Raw genomic sequence first — 18,837 nt, forward strand, 5'->3', positions numbered from 1 at the left:
GATTGGAACGGCTGATTTTAATTTCTGTATGTATTTGTTAAACACTATTTTCTTAATCAAATTTTGAAAGAGCTTATAAAAATCAGCTAGAAAGGTATTGTTCCATATCTCTGGGTCATTTTGTTATGCTAATGTCTCTGTCTGCAACTTCTTGTGGGATTTTTATTCCTGAAGTATGCAACAGCATTTTCAAAATACATGCTTTTCACATATAGTATAAAAGATCTGGATTTTGCTTCCTCTGTTTTTTTTCAGAAAAACAAACAAACCCCTTCAAACAGGTGTTGTTCTCCTGTTGACCATATTGATATGAAGTCCCTCTTTGAACTCCTTTTGAAGGAAATTGTGGACTTGAAGAAAGCCAGCATCTTGTTCCATATTGTAACTTGCTGCTGTTGTGACCTTCAAGGGTTCCCTGGAGAGGGTGTACATGGAGATTTCATTCATAGGAAGAGAACCTGCCATTTTCATACCAACTGAAGAAATGTCCCTGGATGGAGAAGGTTCTGTTGATCGAGAACTGGATCTGGACCTCCTTCTCCTGTATCTGTAACTTGGCATCCTTGCGTAAGGGGAAGCAGAAGAAGTCTTAAGGAACTGCTTCTTGGTCTTAAACCTCAGCTCTTTGTTTTTGTCAATATAAATGTTCACAGCTAGGACACCAACTGTTTCTGCCACAATAAAAGACAAGGCTCCAAAATAAAAAGACCAGCCATAACTGTATTGGTTCTTTTTATCCTCATCCCGCTTGTCACTAGGATCACCTGCATTGCTGGATATGTAGACAATAATTCCTATTATGTTACTTAATCCTGGAAAGAAAATAGCGGGGGAAGTCTGGTTAGGAGAATAGCTCCAGAAGACAATTAACATGATAATTTTCTTGCCACATCAACTTGCATCTTACCCCTAATTACTCTGCTGGCTAATAAATTTCCCCCCTGTTCTGAACATGATTTTATTTGCTTTATATTGTTGGACTGGAACCTTAACTTCAGAATCACAAAATTGCTTACAGCTGTGATTGCTTTACACAGGAAAGATGGCTTTAATTTTAAGATTTTATAACTGTACAGTATAACATTTTTATGCTTTTGTGCTGTTTTAAGTCTTTTTGTCAGATGTGACTAGTCATTGGCTGCAATCAAGTTTGTGTGTGTGTGTGTGTGTAATGAATAGTTGCCTAGACTTGAAGTACAAAACACTTGGAGGGCATCAAGTGGTTTAACTTTGCTTATGTTATCTATGTGGTTTAAGGCAATAGTTTTCAAACAAACTCTAAGAATGTTCAAGAAGAAAATCAATAGTGTAAGATAAGTCATAGATAACAACAGTTACTAAAGTATGTTCAGTCTAAGACTTGTCTTACTTAAGACAGATAAAAGATGAACCCATGGGAAGTGTCTCAAGTGAATTGTGTATGCTTACTATCTTAAATAGTTTTTAGTTCCAGTACAATATATTCTATACCACACAGAATGATCAGAGCATATCCTGTGTGATGAAGGAATACAAAAATAGTTAAAATACCTACAGTTGAAATATATCGTAATAATAGCATCTATTAAAGCCCATGTAAATTCATATGATAATTATAAGTTCAGATCTGATCCATCTGGGTAGAAACCAGGTGGGTGGCTGGTAGGAAGATGATGAATGGGAGGGGGAAGAGTGAGTGCTCTCCTATTAGAATGGTGGGAAATTAGACAAGGGATTAACTAGGTTTATTGGCCTGACCACGTTACTAGCTACACATTAGATCTAGATTTTACTTGAATCAGATAAAATGTGGTCTGGTTCTTAGGGCCATCTCCATCAGTCTTTTCTCATGGACAGATCACTGATTAACCAGAGCCACCAGTTTCAACAGGGAGGAACAGCTGATTGAGATGCCATGCTCCAGATACCTTATGGATCTGGAGGGTTTCCAGATAGTGCTGGGGAATTTCCTCAGTACTCTGGAAGACAGCTTTGTTGGGTGTGAGTTCTAGTCCCACTTATTTGGGGAATGCCAAGTTCAGAAAAGGGGGACGCTGTGGCGCAGCGGCTTAATGACGCTGAAAGTTGCCGGCCAGAAATGCTTCAGCGGTTTGAGTCCAGCCTTCACGTTAAACAGGGTGAGCTCCTGTTTCCTCCCCAGTTCCTGTCAACCCAACAGGTCGAAAACTCACGTGAGTAGATAAATGGGGACTCTCACTCCGGTGGGAGGAAAAATGCTGGCGGCGCCTTGCAAAAAGGAGTTGGGAGCAGTTGCTGGTAAGCGCGGGGAAAAAAAAAAAATCGCGCGCGCCCGAAAAAGGGCGCAAAGCAATGGAAACCCCCGCCTCCTGCGCTCACCAGCTGGGCTCTGCTCTAGGAAGGAGGCTCTGGCAAACCACTTCCTAAAAACGATTGCCTTGAAAACTGCAAGGACTCGTCCAAGCAGTCACTGCAGGGTCAGCAATGACTGAGCGCAGACAAAAAAAAAAAAAGTTCAGAAACTGTATTCTTTACATAGTACCAAGACCCACAGTATTTTTAGAAGAATTGTGTCAGGAAGGGCAAGTAGAAATTTGACTTTGGAGGAAGCTGCTCGAATCACTGTGAACTGGACTCTTCCACAGCAGAGTCAATGCAGAGAGTCTTGATGAAACAAGCACAAGACTGGCTGCTAAACAGCGAATCATCTGCTTAGTTTGGAAATAATGTTGTAGCAAATCTCAGAAGAGAAGGACAAGCCCTGAAGCACAGACACCTACTTTAGGATAAGAAATAGCATTATTTTTTATGTGTCAATAACTACTGTGAAGGAGCTAGGCATCCTGTGACCCCAGAGAGATTTCTCAAGCTCTTGGCAACTAGAGGTGAGGATATACTGTGTGTGTGCACACACAAAAGCCTGTGTTTAAAAAAAAAATCTATAATAATAATAATAATAATAATAATAATAATAATAATAATAATAATTTTGAGCCTAAGTAGGGTAAGATTTTACTTCCAGGCTTTCACTTGTTAAAACAAAAGGCTTATTACTCCAAAACTAGTATTTAAATCCCAAATCTCTTTGGGGTTCACACTATAATAATAGTAATAATGGAGATTGTCTTCATACTTATTATTGGTCTTCTCCCTAGTTCTCTTCCCGATCCCTGCTGATTAAAAGAAAACATGATAATATTTATGCCCTTGCTTTTGAGTGAGGGATGATTGGAAGCAGTCAGTGGAAGAGGCTGAGTTTTAGTTTTAACACTTTGATTTCGGTGCCAGACTAGAAAAACTGCACATGTCATTACAACTCCTGCACAGGGAAGAGCTTCCTCCTACCTGTCAACGTAAGTGGCAGCTCTACATATGGATCCCCACTGAATTGGGAATGAATGCAGATTTCCTTTAATAAGGGTTTGCCATGAGCACACTGGATCCCCCCAAAAGCTTCCGACTGCTTATAATGACAACATGGTAAAGATGGAAGGTTAATTTATGGGTATCCAGCTTCTGTTTAGCAATGTGGATGGCACTTTTTGTATTGGTTTCTTCCCATACAAGACTCATATGCAACTATAGAACTGCCTTCCTCAACTTGGTATCAGTAGGATTGGGAATTATAGTCCAACACCATCTGGAGGACATTAAGATGAAGAAGACTGCTGTAATATTGTATTGTTCCACCTAGGCAGTTGGTTTCTACTATGCTAGTGATTTACGTCATTAACTTCAGAAATGTTGGGCTCAGTCTCTTTTGAAAATAAGATCATTTTCAAAAGTATGTCTACCCAAAGGTCTCTCAGTTTTGCTCTATTTAATATAGGTAGTCCTCATTTAGTAACTGTCTCATTTAGTGCCTGTTCACAGTTACAACAGTGATGAAAAAGTAACTTTATGACCAATCCTAGCGTTTACAACCTTCGCAGATCTGTAAAGCAAAGGAAAGCTGAAGTAAGATCATAAGCACAGTTTCAGTTTCACTTAGCGACCATTTCACTTAATGACCAAGTCGCCGGTCCCAAATATGGTTGCTAAATGAGGACTACCTGTACAGATTTCTTTCATGATTTTATCTGCCTGAATTAATTTGCTGTTTGTGGATTTTCATGGTACAGTAAATGGTAGCTCTTAAATACTGCTTTTAGACATGAAAGCCCATGCAGAAGTAACTTGGATCATACATATACTTGACATTAAAATTATGATGTAAAGCGCTCATAAAACTAACAATGTTATAATGTAGTGGGTAGCTATAGGCTTAGCAATGTATCAATAGCTAAAAAGCATGAGACATTTAGCTGGTGAAATTTGGAAACCTTACATAGCACACAAATCTCTTGATCAGAGGAGTCTGAAGCTGCTGTCAGAGCTCACTGATAGAAAAGGCAGAGACCTTTTTGCATTTTTCCTTCTGTTGATTTTTAATTCTTCTCCCCTTTTGGTAAACACAGTCCAGGGTAAAACAGCTTTGGTTCTTTGGAGTCCCTCCTGTCCCTCCTGTTTTGTTGCTTTGGTGCCTTCGAGTCAGCCTTGACTTCTGGCGACTACCTGGACCGGTCCCTGCAGTTCTCTTGGCAAAGTTTTTCCGAAATGATTTGCCCTTGCCTGCTTCCTAGGGCTGAGAGAGCATGACTGGCCCAAAGTCAACCATCTGGCTTCGTGCCTAAGGCAGGACTAGAGCTCACAGTTTCACGGTTTCTAGCCTGATGCCTTAACCACTACACCAAACTAGCTCTCACCCTCATCCTGCTAGTCCTCATCTATCCCATTTGGGGAGTTGTAGGATTGGGGTTACCTAATCAGATCCAAACTCAGTATCTTCTGAACAGGAGGCTAATTAGAAAGATGAGCATAACAAATGACACCATGAGGGTACTAACTCTGTTCTCTGGTTTCAAAAATTGTTTCTCACCAACTCTTTAGTTTGTAAATTATTTTAAAGTTTTAAATAATAAATTACTTCTGAAGTTCTTCTTTAGCAGAAGGCAACTTCTACTAAAGGCAGTGATTTTTCTAAATAAAATGCATGGAACCACATTTCAAGCAAATGTCTGAATTGGACCTAGAAGATGCTAGTTACACCTGGGCTCCATGACAGATAGTTAGATAGTTAGATGGATAGATATTTAATAGTTCAATTTTGTCCTCTGGTGAATACTGAAGGCAATTAACAATGTTTTAAAAAATAATATAAAATGTTAAAAGCATATATTAAAATTAACACTAAAATTAAATAATAATAACAATTAACACTCAAAGGAGTGGTAAAAAAAAGCTGTGGTCCAAAAGTAATTTCTGGGGACTGTGTTTCATAGCCTGGGAACAACACAGAAGCCCCCCTCCTCAGAAGGATGAGTCTCTGACAGTTGGGGCACCTTCAAAAGCCTTTTCATATGGATCTCAACAACTAGGTTGGTTTGTAGCAGGGGAGGTAATTCCTTAGATAACTTCTATGCAGTTTAGGGCTTTAAAGATCAGTATCAGCACCTGAAATTGTGCCCGGTGGAGCAATTGGCAACCAGTTCAGATCCTTCAGCATAGGCATCCTACGATCTATATTTTGTGCCAATTCAATAGCTTAGCTGCTGCATTTTACACCAACTACAACCTCTGGGTTGTTTTCAAGAGCAGCCCCCTCTAAAATGCATTGCAGTAATCAAAACAGAATGTTACCAAGGCATGAATAACCCCTTCCAAAGCAGACTGGCTCGAGAAGAGTTGTAGCTGGCTCACCAGGCATAATTGCACAAAAACATTCCTCAAACTACAAATCTATTGACCGCTTAAAATCAAGATGTACAGGTAGTCCACGTTTAGCAACCAGAATTGGAACTGGAAACTCAGTCCCTAAGTGATGTGGTTGCAAAGTGGAAAATCACGTGACTATGATTGGTTATAGTTTTAATTCAGCTTTTCTTTGCTTTATAACATCGGAAGGATATGACTCTAAATAGCTGGGTGAGCCCAAACAGCTGGGAAGGTTTCCAGAACTCAACTCATGAAGAAGCCAGGTAAAAGTGCAAATCTTATAGCCCTTTTTCCCCACTCTCCCATCCTTTGGAATGCTCACGCCAGTACTGGGATAATTAGCAAGAAGGGGATTAATGTTTGTATTTACATTCATTGGAGAGGAAGGGATTACAAGAGGGTAAGTAGGCACACAAAGGGGAATATACACTGAAAGGAATGTGCTGGCGACAGCTGTTTTCCTAGTGTGCTCGCAGTTCTGAGCCCCCAGCTGCTTAGGAGACAAACAAAAGCTGAAGGTGTAAAATTGATTGAAGTCTTGTCAGTTACAGGCAGCAGCTGGGAGCTGGCTAATTAAGATCACAAAGCCAGCTTGCAACTAGCCATTAGCACCTTTTGGGGAAGCACTACGCTATTGCAGAGAAAAGCAGCTCTGGAAGAGATCACTTGTTTAAGCAATCTCTCTGTTCTGCAAGGGGGGGAGAAAAAAAAATGAATCAGGCATAGGACAACACATACTGACTGTAATGGCAAACGTGAGAGAGAGACACTATGAAGGTTGTAAATGCAGGCATTGGTTGCAGTTACTTTTTCATCACTTACAGGTAGTCCTCAGGTTATGATGGCAATTGGGACCAGAATTTCTGTCATTAAGCAATGTGGTTGTAAAGCATGATGTCATGTGACTGCATCACTTAGTGATGGCAATCCCAGCAGTCCCAGTTGCCGTTGTAACCCAAGAACATGTGGGTGGTTAAGTGAGGACCTCACATGACCACAAAGTAGGAAGAGGCAGGAATCCAGGCAAGCAGGCTGGTGGGCAAGAGCTATGGGTGAAAGCTCTGGATGGGCAGGTGCTGCAGGCCATGGAGTATGGGCAGGCGGGTGGGTGCCGTGGGTGCACGCTACAGAGTATGGGTGAGTGGGTGGCTGAGAAAGTGGTAGGAGCAGGAGTGACTTGCAACCTCCTGCGGGCTTCCCCATTGACTTTGCTTGTGGGAAGCTGGCAGGGAAAGTCACAAATGGCAATCATGTCACCATAGGAGACTGCAATTGTTGTAACTGCAAGCCAGTTGCCAAGCACCCAAATCATGATCACATGACTGCAAGGATGCTGTGATAGCTGCAACTTCAAGGACTGGTTGTAAGTCCCCCTTGTACAGCACAGTCATAACTTTAAACAGTTGCTGAACAAGTAGTCATAACCCGAGGACTACCTGTAACTTTGAATGGTCACTGGCCAAGGCAGTTGCTAATCTAGGTCAACCTGTATTTCTGAACTGCAAAACTCTTCTTTCATACAGAGTGCAGCCTGAATCTCCTTCTCTAATTCTAGCTTCTTCTTCAGTTACAACATCTGTCTGGCCTGATTTAATTTCAGCTTCTCCTACTTCATCCAGCCCAATATTAAACTTAAGCATCCTCAAGGATACTTCTTGCTCCCTTGAAGTTGGATGGTAAGGAGCAATAAAATCGGGTGTCATCAGCAGAATGATGACATCCCACTCCAAAACACCACATTACAACTCCCTAGCAGTTTCATATAGTTGTGGAATAACATGAACAACACAATGAAGCTCTGTGGGACATGAGACCTAGGGTACCAAATCATAGTCTTTCAGCACCACTTCTGGACATGACCTGCCAAAAAGAAACAGAACCTCTATAAAATAGTGTACTTGGGGCCCAATCCTGCCAGCTAATCCAGAAGAACCTCAAGATGTCCAGAGATCCTCACCTTCCTGTTCAGTTCAAGCGTACATCATCCACCAAGGTGACTAAGGCAGGTTCAGCACCATAACTCAGCTGAAAGCCCAACTGACCTGAATCCAGAGTACTTCACCCTGGACATGGCAATACTGTAAATATCTCTCTAGGAACACAAACATACTGCCATGAGCTTAACGGTGGATAATTCAAGGACATGGTTCAGAGAAGTTGCTTTTATTGGAAATGTTAAATTTGCTGTTATAATGATCAAGATCAGCTGCCACAGAGTGTATGAATCCAGCCATATTTATGTGTTAACTCTGGTGTTTAAACCATGTTCCTATTTCTCCTTCTTTATTTGGTAATGGACTATTTGCTACTTGTTTCTCAGCCTGGGATGCTGAATCTGTGCAATGGTTTGATAATGGTCTTATCTGATCTCAGACTCTTTACTTCCAGTTGTGCCAGCTTCACTTCCCCAGACAGTCCACATCATTCAGATGCTTCTGGAACTCGGAAGTCACTGCCTTCTCAATCATCTTTCCTAAAATGGAATATTTGTGACTCGCCTGCAATCATAAATATCTTTAAGCAGAAGGAAGGATTCTTCAGTAGAGGTCTTATTACTGCCTCTTTTAGACAGTGGGAAATATATCCCTGTCACAAGAAGGAACTGATAACTTGAAACATGGACTGATCCCATGCTGGCCAATTTAATTAACTAGAGGGACTAATGAGGAGATATTAGCTCTCATTTCTCCATACATACAATCTATATTGTTGAGATCTACAAGCTGAAAAGATTCCTATATAACAGGTAAGTGGTTGCCAAACTTATATCCCTCATTTGTAGACTGTCATGGCAGATCTAATTGACTTTGTCTGCAAAGAATAGTGTAAGCTGCTCACAGAAACCCCAAACTACTCTACATCCTTTCCCCTGCAAATCCTGGCTGCACAGTAAGATAAAACAAGTTGGTCTGTTCTGTGTGGGTGTAATGAAGACAGAGATATAATTTACATTTTTTTTAAACTGTAAATGCTCTGGGCTCCTCTAGAGTTACTCTTTCAGTGAAGACCTTACCAGCATTCCTTTAAAATTGCAGTCCCAGGAAACCAACATAATCCTGAACAGCTAGCTGTTCCTGGGAGTGCCCAAAAATCTGTTCCTGCGAAGAAGTTGTTTTCTACAGATAGCCAGGCAGCCAGATGGTGGAACACATCTTTCTTCTCTGTCACCTTTGATTTATATCCTTCCTTTCTACCCAGAGGACACTCAAAGCAGCCCTCAGTGGAATGCAAGAGCCTCAGGAGGACTTGTTAATCATTATTTGATTTCAGTATAACCTTAGTACTACTAATGCTGATCTAACTCAGCGACATTTAAATTAAACATTCCCAATGTCAAAGGCAAGCTAGGTAGAATCTACAACTACATCCTAAGAGAATTGGTATGGATAAGAAGTGGAAAGATGAGGCATTTACTGTGTGTGACATCAGGATTAAACAAAGGAAAAACAACAACCATGCCAAGGGTTGGCAACCTGGTACCAAATAGACTTCAGCTCCCATCAGCTGTAGCCAGCATGGTTGATGGCAAGAGCTTGTAGGAACCAAAAGGTATCAGATTGCCTACCACTGAACCATGGATATACTGCAGGGCTGATCATTTGCTAGCTTACTTTTCAAAAAGGAAGGTTGCTCTTTTAGAATGTGTTGGTAAGGAGAAAAAAATAGCACAAGAGAAAAGTACCTGAGCGTGATTAGTTCCTGAGTTTTTTAGAGGAAGATCATGAGTGAAATATGGAGTTGGATCTTACCTTGCCCTTCCAGAAACCTAAGGCCTCCTCCCATTCCATTCAAAAAGCTATGTGAAATCCAAGGGAAGGAGAGAAGGCTGGAAAATTTGGAGGAGGGGTTTCCAACCAGGTGTTCAGAAAGCAAGTGGACACCTTCTTTGGTGGCTTCCAGGCTGTTTGATCTAACCATTTTACATTTTTATGTAAAGCAAAGTGCCAGTTACAGCATCATTCTTATTTTCAAGGATGATTCTGACCCCCAGATGGGCCGCATGAGTCTGATGGTGGCTGCAGCCTAGGGCTGGTTTGGAAATGTGCCCACCTGCCCCCCAGTAACAGCAAAAGCAAGCAGGGCTACTAAAAAAGTGTTTTTGGGATGGGGACCTAAAATGGGTGATAGGTAGCATTCTGTTAAATCAGCGCTTTGTAACTTGTTCTGTTACTGCAATCATCCTTTCTGCAGCCATGTTGGAAGAGAAACCAGGTTCCCAAAGTAGTAAGTGTGCTTCCCAGCTTGAAATGTGGTGACTGTATGTGGTGGCACTTGGCGCTGTGGGAGGGTGAGGGCTGAAGAAAATCACATCTTTGTTCTCCTTCAGTTCCAGCAGAATTGGCTCAGTGAAGATCTGCACCCAATCAATAATCATAAAATACCTTTGCTGATATTATTTGGGGGACACTACCTTTTCCATCCCCAATGCCCACTGAAAAATTAAGGACGAAGCCTGTAAAATATTAAGTGGGAAAAAGTTACCTGCTGCTACAAAAAGAATTCCAGCACTAAGGATAATGTTGTTCTTGCTGCTGTAGATCCTCCCAGCTCCGATGCAGAGCCCTCCCAGTAACAGTAAGATTGTGCTTAGGATGGGAAACACACTGGAGGCACGTACTATACCTGAGAAAGAAAGGGGGTGGTAGAGATACAGGACCATAACAGTGCAAGATTGTTTTGCTATTGGTTTTTAAAGGAATGTACTTCTGTAACAATTAAAACACAAATGCACATGGTCGGTGATAATTTATTAATCAAATAAGATTTATACTCAGCACTTGGAGCATGTTACTGCAGCTGCTTCCAAAAAATACTGAAAATGCATCATCATCATGCATTCATATAAGTTATACATCCAGCAGTACAAAAGAATAGCAAAAGAATAGCAGAAGACTGCGTGGAATACTCTCAAGAAAGGTGAAAAAAACCAACTGGTTTTCAACTTCTTTGAACCTGGAGTCCAGCAGGTAAGTTGGCTTGCAGTGTCAGAATCACCCCAGTCAGTTCAATGATAGGGAATGAAGGGAACAGTAATGCAAGTGAACTACAAGTTACCAGAATAAGGAATGTTATGTATTTGGGCAAAATGTTTGGCTCTGGGATGGGAAACCTCCTCTAAAACACTGTATCTTCCATTTGCTTTTCTGATGAGGTTTTTGCAATTCCTGCTGGAAAATGTATGAGGTTATTATCATAATCAGCTTTCCAGAGCCATAACGTGGGGAAACGTTTTCTGACAAGCTACCAGCTAAAGGGGTTATAAAGAATAACCCAGAAATTAATGCAGGGAAGAGCAATGAAAAATGGATGAGCAGATGATGGCATAATGCCAGGGAGGCAGCATTATGAACAGCCACTTGCAAGCATGTGGATTTGGATAATTAAGCCTACAGACTGTATGGGAGCTGTCCTGGAATCTGCCCTGCCCCATCCAGCCTTCTCTGGGGCTGAAGCATTAAAGCCCAAGCACACAAGCTTTTAGGGGGAGCTTGCTCAAAGGAAGGCAGAAGGGGCATTTGATGCCCACTGCCTTCTGAATCTCAGCAGTAATTGGCATTCTTTGTCACCCCTTCAAGGTCTGGGTTCATTGATCAATTCATACGGCATTCTTTGGTTCCACGTCATTCCGATCCTTTACTGTATGCTTGTTTATTTACTTATTTTATTATTTTGAAAGCCAGCCTCTTTTCTGCCTCAGCAAATTCCCCAACAGCACTGGGGTGAAAGGGCACAAACATTAAAAGTAAAAAAGAATCAGAGAGGCCAGTGAAGAAAAGAGGGAAGGGAAGAAGGGGAGTGCTGAGGATGACTGACATAGGAAGGTTGACAGAGGGCCTTTGGAAGTAGAGGAAAAAATAGATTTCCAGCATCCTGGGAATTGGTTCCTATCAGGAGAGATCAATACTTGAGCTTGTTTCACAATGTCTCTTTTGCAGATTTTACCACGAAGTAAGGGGCATTTTTATTTTATACTAAAGGGTAAATTGCAATCACCGTGAGACGCTTACTGATTTGCAAGAGAATTACGTCAGGCAAGGGCTTCAGAACAGGCTCACAATTACTGTACCTAGAGACACAGAAGGAAGAATAGTGTTGCTCATACCTTGGTTTGGCATCCTAGGGCAAAATGGATTGAGGACAGAAGGCCCGGGTTTATTTTAATATGACGGAACTTGACCAGGGCTTGCTTGTCAAAGGAACTATTTTAAGGGTTGTTTATTTCTTATACAGATCATATCAATCATGTTGGTTACTTAAGCAATGGTTGGGCATGGTTCCCATCCTTTCTAAATGAGCTAAATCCAGTAGGTAGGAAAAGTAGATACTTTTACACTTAAAAATATCTTACACTAAGTCAGGCTACAGGTCCATCTAGCTCAGTGCTGTTTATAGCAAAGATGGAGAACTGGTGGCCTGCCAGATGTCGCTGAAGTACAATTCCCAGTTTTCCTTATCATTGTACTTTGGCGAAATGTGGCTACCCATCCCTGGTCGATATTGATTGTTATTGTCAGTTCCAGGTTTCAGGCAGAGAGTTTTCCAGGCCTACCTGAGAAGGCCAAGGCTGAATCTGGGACTTTCTGCATTTAAGGCTAGTAATCTATACTTAAACCACAGTCCTTCCACATTTTACAGTGCAAAGGGATTTATAACATTTTGTGTCATAGAAGAGGATCGCTGGAACACTCTTCTGCCCCTAGTGGTTGATTTAGGCCATGACCTGACTATGCCCAATCAATTCTCAGTTTACTAAAGCTTGGTTTGGGGGGGGGGGCAGGAAGAGGGTAGCCTTCTCATGAATTTGGATTAATATTGGCTGTGTGAACATGTGTAAATCTAGGATGGGCAATATGTGGTCTTTCAGGTATTGGGGAACTCCAGTAACAATAAGCTTTAACCAGAGTGGCCACTGGTGAGGGATATGTGCAATACAGCAAATTTGCAGTCTAGTAATTCATTATGAGGATGAATATTCAGTCATGAGGATGAGTATTCTGGGTTAAATGTCTTCAGGAAAAAAACCCTCAAGTATTAAAAAGAAAGTAAGAAATAAAACCCTAAAGAACCAGTTGCCATATAAATGTGACTGAGATTAATATGTCCTATTTAAAACCACATTGGAAGTCTATGGAATGCTTGCTCTTTAAACTCAGGCCCCTTATGTTCTGATTTGTGTTCCACAGTACAATTCTCCATGAATATACTCACAGCATATTCCACTGTGTTTAATGGTCTTTACTCTAAGGTTCATAACTGTACTCTGATATAATTCCTTTGCTGCTTCTCAAACATGAATAGGTAACACTTAACTCCCATCAGCCCTAGACATCATGGCCAACTACAAGGAATCAGGGCAGCTGCAGACTAGTAGAATCCAGAGGATTATATATTGCTCATGCTTGTTGTAACAGCAAAAGCCCAGTGTTTCTTCTGCTGTTTGTGATGGTGCTATTCTTCCACATTACATTGGATTGCTGACCAGTCTAACACATAACAAAAAGTAAGTACAGTGGTACCTCGGGTCACGAACGCTTCTGTTCACGACCAATTCGGGTCACGAACAGCTCCGTTCACAAAATTTTGCCTCCGTTCGCGAACGCCGGATTGGGTGACGAACAGGATCCGTGGCCATTTTCCCTCCCATGACACGTGGTTGTGGCTTCCTGTAGGGAGGGGGACCCTCCCTCCAAGCAATAACCGCCTCCCCACCCGCCTTCCTGTCCTCCACACCAGAAGTCGCGTCGAGCAAGGTTAGCGTTCTCTCTCTTCGTACTGTATTTTGTTTCATATTTTTGCGGTTTTTTAAAAAAAATACATTTGGTTCAGAACGGATTAACCGTAATTACATTGAACCTTATGGGGAAATTTGATTCGGGACACGATCAAAATCGGGTCACGACCAAATTCGGAGGGGTCAGAACGGATTAACCGTATTTACATTGAACCTTATGGGAAAATTTGATTCAAGTCGCGACCAATTAGGGTCACAACCAGAGTCGCGGAACGAATTAAGTTCGTGAACCGAGGTACCACTGTATACTCCTATGATTCTTGCCACTTACATGAAAATTCATGATAGTGGAGATTTTGTCAGTCGTAATAGGAATAAAAGAGCTCTGAGCTCTGAGCTCTGTCAACACCAGTGTTGTCACAAAAATCTTAATAATGTTGTGTTAGCCCCTGAGGCTTGCAAATGACAGGCCTCTGAGATTATACACTTGATCTCTCATCTGAGACCCAGGGAAGGTTCTTAGAGATATTTAATTCTTCCTGCTTTAATTAAAAAGTTTATAAATGGAGGTTCTCTGTTCTGGCTACACCGTTTACAAGTATTGATAAATCTGGCAGTATTCGTAAGAATAAAGGCAGAGCAATTATAGTCACCATCTTCAAAAAGTAGAAGAGATGTTCCTGCCTGCCAGGCACCTCCAAGGGAAATTAAGGGACTGGCTGAAGGAAGAAAATTTGATAGCTGAGAGGCTATCTTAGTGAGAAATACTCACCAAATGCTATAATCTCCTCATATGTACCCTTCATAGATTTACAGTCAGTACTTGATTCTAGTTCCAATGATAGTCCCTGGAGAAAATTGGAAGTTTCTTTGATTGATCCCCATTTATTATTTCTTGTTTCAAGTCTTTATAACAGCACTTCTTTGAAGGTAAAATGTAGTCCTTAGGGATATTTATCACATGCTGTTCCAACATCTAAAGTGTTTAAATAAGGCTGCATACTTGTTCCACTTTTGTTTAATAATAGTATCCATGACATGGTGAGTCACTTAGGCAACCTGAATGTTCATCCTCCTAAGGTGGCAGATGGGCATATCTCCATCCTACTCTATGTGGATAATACAGTGATGCTGTCAAGCTCCCAAGAGGCTTTAGAAGAGCCTTGCATGTCCTGGTACAGTATTGCCAAGAAGACCAAGTAACAATCAATTATAGTAAAACTAAGTTTATAGTTTTTGCAAAGACATGGTGCATAAGAGCTGTATTTTGTCATATTTCTAGTTATATTTTTGTCAAATAAGAAACGAATATACAATTTATAACTCTCTATGTGAGTTATAAATTGTATTTTAAATAGTTTCTTTCTTATTTGGAGTCTCTCCTTTTATATACTGTAATATTCTTATACTGTGATCTAAATTGTATTTTTCATTTTTTATGGCAGAAGGGATATTCTTATATGCGGGCCAAAGTCCATAACATCTTCTTGTAGCACTTACTGAGCTTAAGTATTTCAGGAAATAGTGCTACCCTTTAGTAACAAGGTGCTATTTTTCTTCCTACCCTGCAAATGACTAATGCATCCAAGGTTAAGAGACTCTAATTTTCTAGGACTGGAGTCTTGATTCTGATTATCCTGAACAGAAATGAGTGAGAATGTAGCTTCCTCTTGAAAAACTGCCACAAAATATAGGTTTTGCTCTACATGCCTAGAAATGAAGCAACGTGAGCAAATCATACTCCAGAAAAAGTCCCCATAAAGCATTGCTATTCATTATGCAAGGGTGGCAGAATGTGGCAGCTGTGTTCATTCTGCTTGGTTTCCTTCCAGGCTCTAGGAAAAAGGGAAGATTAGTGACCAAGACTTGCTATCAACTCAGTCATGCAAGCTAAGACATTTTTTTGTGCTAACTATAGCCTCTTGATGCCTGAATATTTTCAGACAACATCGTAAGTGAATGAGGATTGGTTTCAGCAAAGTTGCACCTGCTGTAATGAAAAGGATAAATTGGCCTCACTCTTCTGGATGTCCAGCCTCAGCTCAACTACGTGGGCAGCCTCAGAAACCATATTACAGTCAAATGAATATTTCAGCATGATAACAAGTGATTTTCATGTTAGCCAAGGTTCTGGGCAAGCCAGGGCAAGGAGTATCTCACATTTTTACTGATGATGTCACAAATCACACTTTTTGTCAGAAAGACAGAATATACAATATTCATGCTCCTGTGCTACCCTCTCTCCTGAGGTTCTGGAAAGCTCTTAAAACCTGGCTTTGATCCCAGGCCTGGGGTTAATGTATTTTTGGGAGCCCTGCTGTCATGTCTTGTTGCTGTTATGATTGTTTTAGTCCAGGCTGTCTGTGTGGTTTTATGTTTTTAATTGTTTTTACTCTTTTATGGTTCTGTATGCTGCCCAGAGTCCATCTGAGTGGGGCAGCTATAAATAATAATAATAATAATAATAATAATAATAATAATATACCACCTGCCATTTTTCTTCTGTTTAGCAGAAGCATCATTAATGAAGGGAGGGAGAGAGGGAGGAGCTAAAGCCTTTTCATAATAATTATTGAGCCTCTGACACTAAGGTCCAGCAGTGGGTATGGGACTGTAAGAACAATAGGCTCTGATAGCATTCACTGTCTAGAGTTTAAGAAGGAAAAAAAAATTCTCATGAAAAAGGAAACTAGAACTTTATTACTATTGTTGCCTATTTCAGACATTCAGCAAAGTCTCTTTAGGTTAAATGCACTCTTATGTTTGTTATAATTTCTTGGTGTCCCCCTCTAGAATATCATACCTCAACTAGGTATCCTCTGGATATTCTTCCATTTATATACTGCTACTATTGTGATAATTGTAGCAGTATATTTCCATAATTTCCACCACAGGCCATGCTAGCTCGGAGTTTTGGGATTTCTGTAGCCATTATCCATCTGGATGGGACTAAGCTGAAGAAGGTTGCTCAGCTCATATCTAAACATTTTTGAACTTTTAGAGAATTAAAAAATATTCCCCAAGAGGCTAAGATGACAATATAAATATTTTTTAAGCTCATGCAGTACTAATTAAATCTTGGAATTCAAGTCTTTCCATCTTAAAATATGAAGAAACTGATCCACCCTGGTTTTTTCATTAAGAGTAATATCAGAACATTTGATTAAGTTTTCTTCTATTTATGGATAAAACAAACTCCTAATTTATCTTAATCTGAAACTTCTGATTTATCTTAATCTAAAAATGAGAATCAACTGTCCTCCCATTGTCTAACAGCTATGTTTTACTATGAGGATTCCTGCTGAATAATAGGACTTACCAAAAGAGTTAGTTGTACGTAGCAGAATCATTTCCAATCCTAGCTTCCTTTACTGGCTGGATGGCGTGAAGCTTTATTATATTGTCTGCAGGCAAGGGAGTCTGGGTTTTTGTTTTTTCTTTTTAAATTACAATTCCCTCACTTCTCTTAAACGTGAATCCTGAAGACCGCTGGATAGTTTGAAAACAAAGGGAAGGCACGTTGCTGTCAGTCAGTTACTCTATTAGATCAGTGGCCTACAGCTGAACTGACTGCTGAACCATGCGTTTTGTATTTTAGCACCTTATTATTCTAAATACTGTGACAGAACGTATTATTTGCATGTTACTGCCTGTACATTTAAATTTTTGTCTAGTTGTTTTATTTATTTCAAATCTTTTTATGCTACTTCAATTCTTCCCACTACACAGCTAATGGCAAAAAACAAAACAGAAAACAAAAGAAAAAACCCCAATAAATAATATGGTAAAAAATAACTTCTTTGATACTGTGACTTATAACATACCTAACTAAATTTAAAATTGTCTATCACAATACTCAATAAATTACATCTATTCTGATAGTGCTGATGTGCATCTCAGATAATCTGTTCCTTATTCCGCTCTCCCAAAGCATCTTTGAAAAAGGTAAGTTTTTAATAGCTTTCTAAGAATCAAGAATATAAGCAAAGTTCTAGTAGTAGAGCTCCTGAAGACAAGTCCCATCCGCCTGAACCTCAAGGAGCATGGAGAGGCTCAGCAAGCATTTTCTGCAGGCATGCCTTGTGGGTGGGCAGATCCTATTTGCGTCAGCCCTATAAGGTGGACCAGACTTAGAAAGCAGTGCCGTATCCGCCAGGACTACTTTTATTGTAACAGCTCTAGTAACAGAATCTTGCAAGTCTGAGGTTTATGTGTATAGTCTTTTTATATAGTATGATTTTTTAGCTAATTTAATGTGGATATTTATATTTTTAACTGTTTTTGATGTTTGATTTTAATTGTGAGCTGCCCAGAGTCATCCTCTGGGGGAGATGGGTGGGATATAAATAAATAAATAAATAAATAAAGTGCTTCCCCCTCCCTCCCTTTATCTTTGTGTAAACTAGGGAGGGGCCCTAGTTTTCTCAAATTAGTTTCTTGGAACGGGATCAAGCCCCACTTATCTGACCGTTGCCTTTCTAGCAGCTCTTCCTCCTCTCCTTCAAGACCATTCTCAATGCCCTCTATAATTTGGAATAAGCCATTTTGGAGAAAACCAGGTCCTAAGCCTTGTAAGTCTTTCTAAATTATCACCAGCACCCTGCACTGTACTCAAAAACTGCTGGGCAGACAATGCAGCTCCCACAATACTAATGTTATATGGCTATAGCTAATAGATCCAGTTAGTGTATAAGCAGCTACTTTTCACCAACTGAAGTTTCCAAATGGTCTTCAAGAGCAGACCCATGTGGAGTGCTTTACAGTTGTCCATACATGAGGAGAAAAGGGCATGACCGTTGCCAGAACCTCCTGTTCCAGAAATGCCAGCAACTGGCATACCAGCTGTTGTTTTTTAGCATCTGATTATTACACGTGAATATTAAGAGAAAAGACAAATCCTACACTTCTACCATTTATATAGTAGAAGCTCTATCTTAATTTCACTTCTGACAGTTATATAACTGTTTTCAGCAGCATTAATGCATACAGCTCTCCAAGTAGTTGTAACTCTTTTATAATATGAGAAAGCTAAAAAGATAGTTTTAGCTACCCTCTGTAAATCCTATCTCTTCTTCCCAATGCAGAAAAAAATGGTGATTTTCTAACTTTTCAGACAGATTGGCCAGTATTTAGAAAACTGAACTGAAAAGTCAGCTTGATTGGTTAGCTGGCTAACCAGAGAGGCTTTTAAGTGGAGACTGAAAAACATTCAGGAGAAGCAGTATAGATCATGGCTAAGAAACAGAGCTCACAGGGAAGAATAATTAGGTGTAAGATGGAAGAGGAAAACAGTAAATGGAAGCATGCAAATGTGGATAAATCAAAGAGAAAGGAATGGAGGCTCACTGAGATAGCATGAAGGAGATGCCGTATATATCTTTTATTCTGAGGAG

At 40.3% G+C, this 18,837-nt stretch overlaps 1 protein-coding gene across 1 annotated transcript in view; it reads right to left on the reverse strand.

The window, feature by feature from the left end:
- Window positions 1–249: 249 nt before the first annotated feature.
- The window catches only part of CACNG4 (calcium voltage-gated channel auxiliary subunit gamma 4), a 79,115-nt gene continuing 60,527 nt past the window's right edge, over window positions 250–18,837 (reverse strand). Inside the window, exons 3-4 of the mRNA XM_007434107.2 lie at window positions 10,195–10,335; window positions 250–812 (exon numbers count right to left, since the gene is read on the reverse strand). Coding sequence (XP_007434169.1) covers window positions 274–812; window positions 10,195–10,335 — 680 coding nt within the window. The 3' untranslated portion in view covers window positions 250–273. The remainder of the gene's footprint in view (window positions 813–10,194; window positions 10,336–18,837) is intronic.

This window comes from Python bivittatus, unplaced genomic scaffold (assembly GCF_059951505.1).
Source record: "Python bivittatus isolate LINGU-HERP-01145 unplaced genomic scaffold, Pbiv_v1 ctg000220_np1212, whole genome shotgun sequence".
Lineage (NCBI taxonomy): Eukaryota > Metazoa > Chordata > Lepidosauria > Squamata > Pythonidae > Python > Python bivittatus.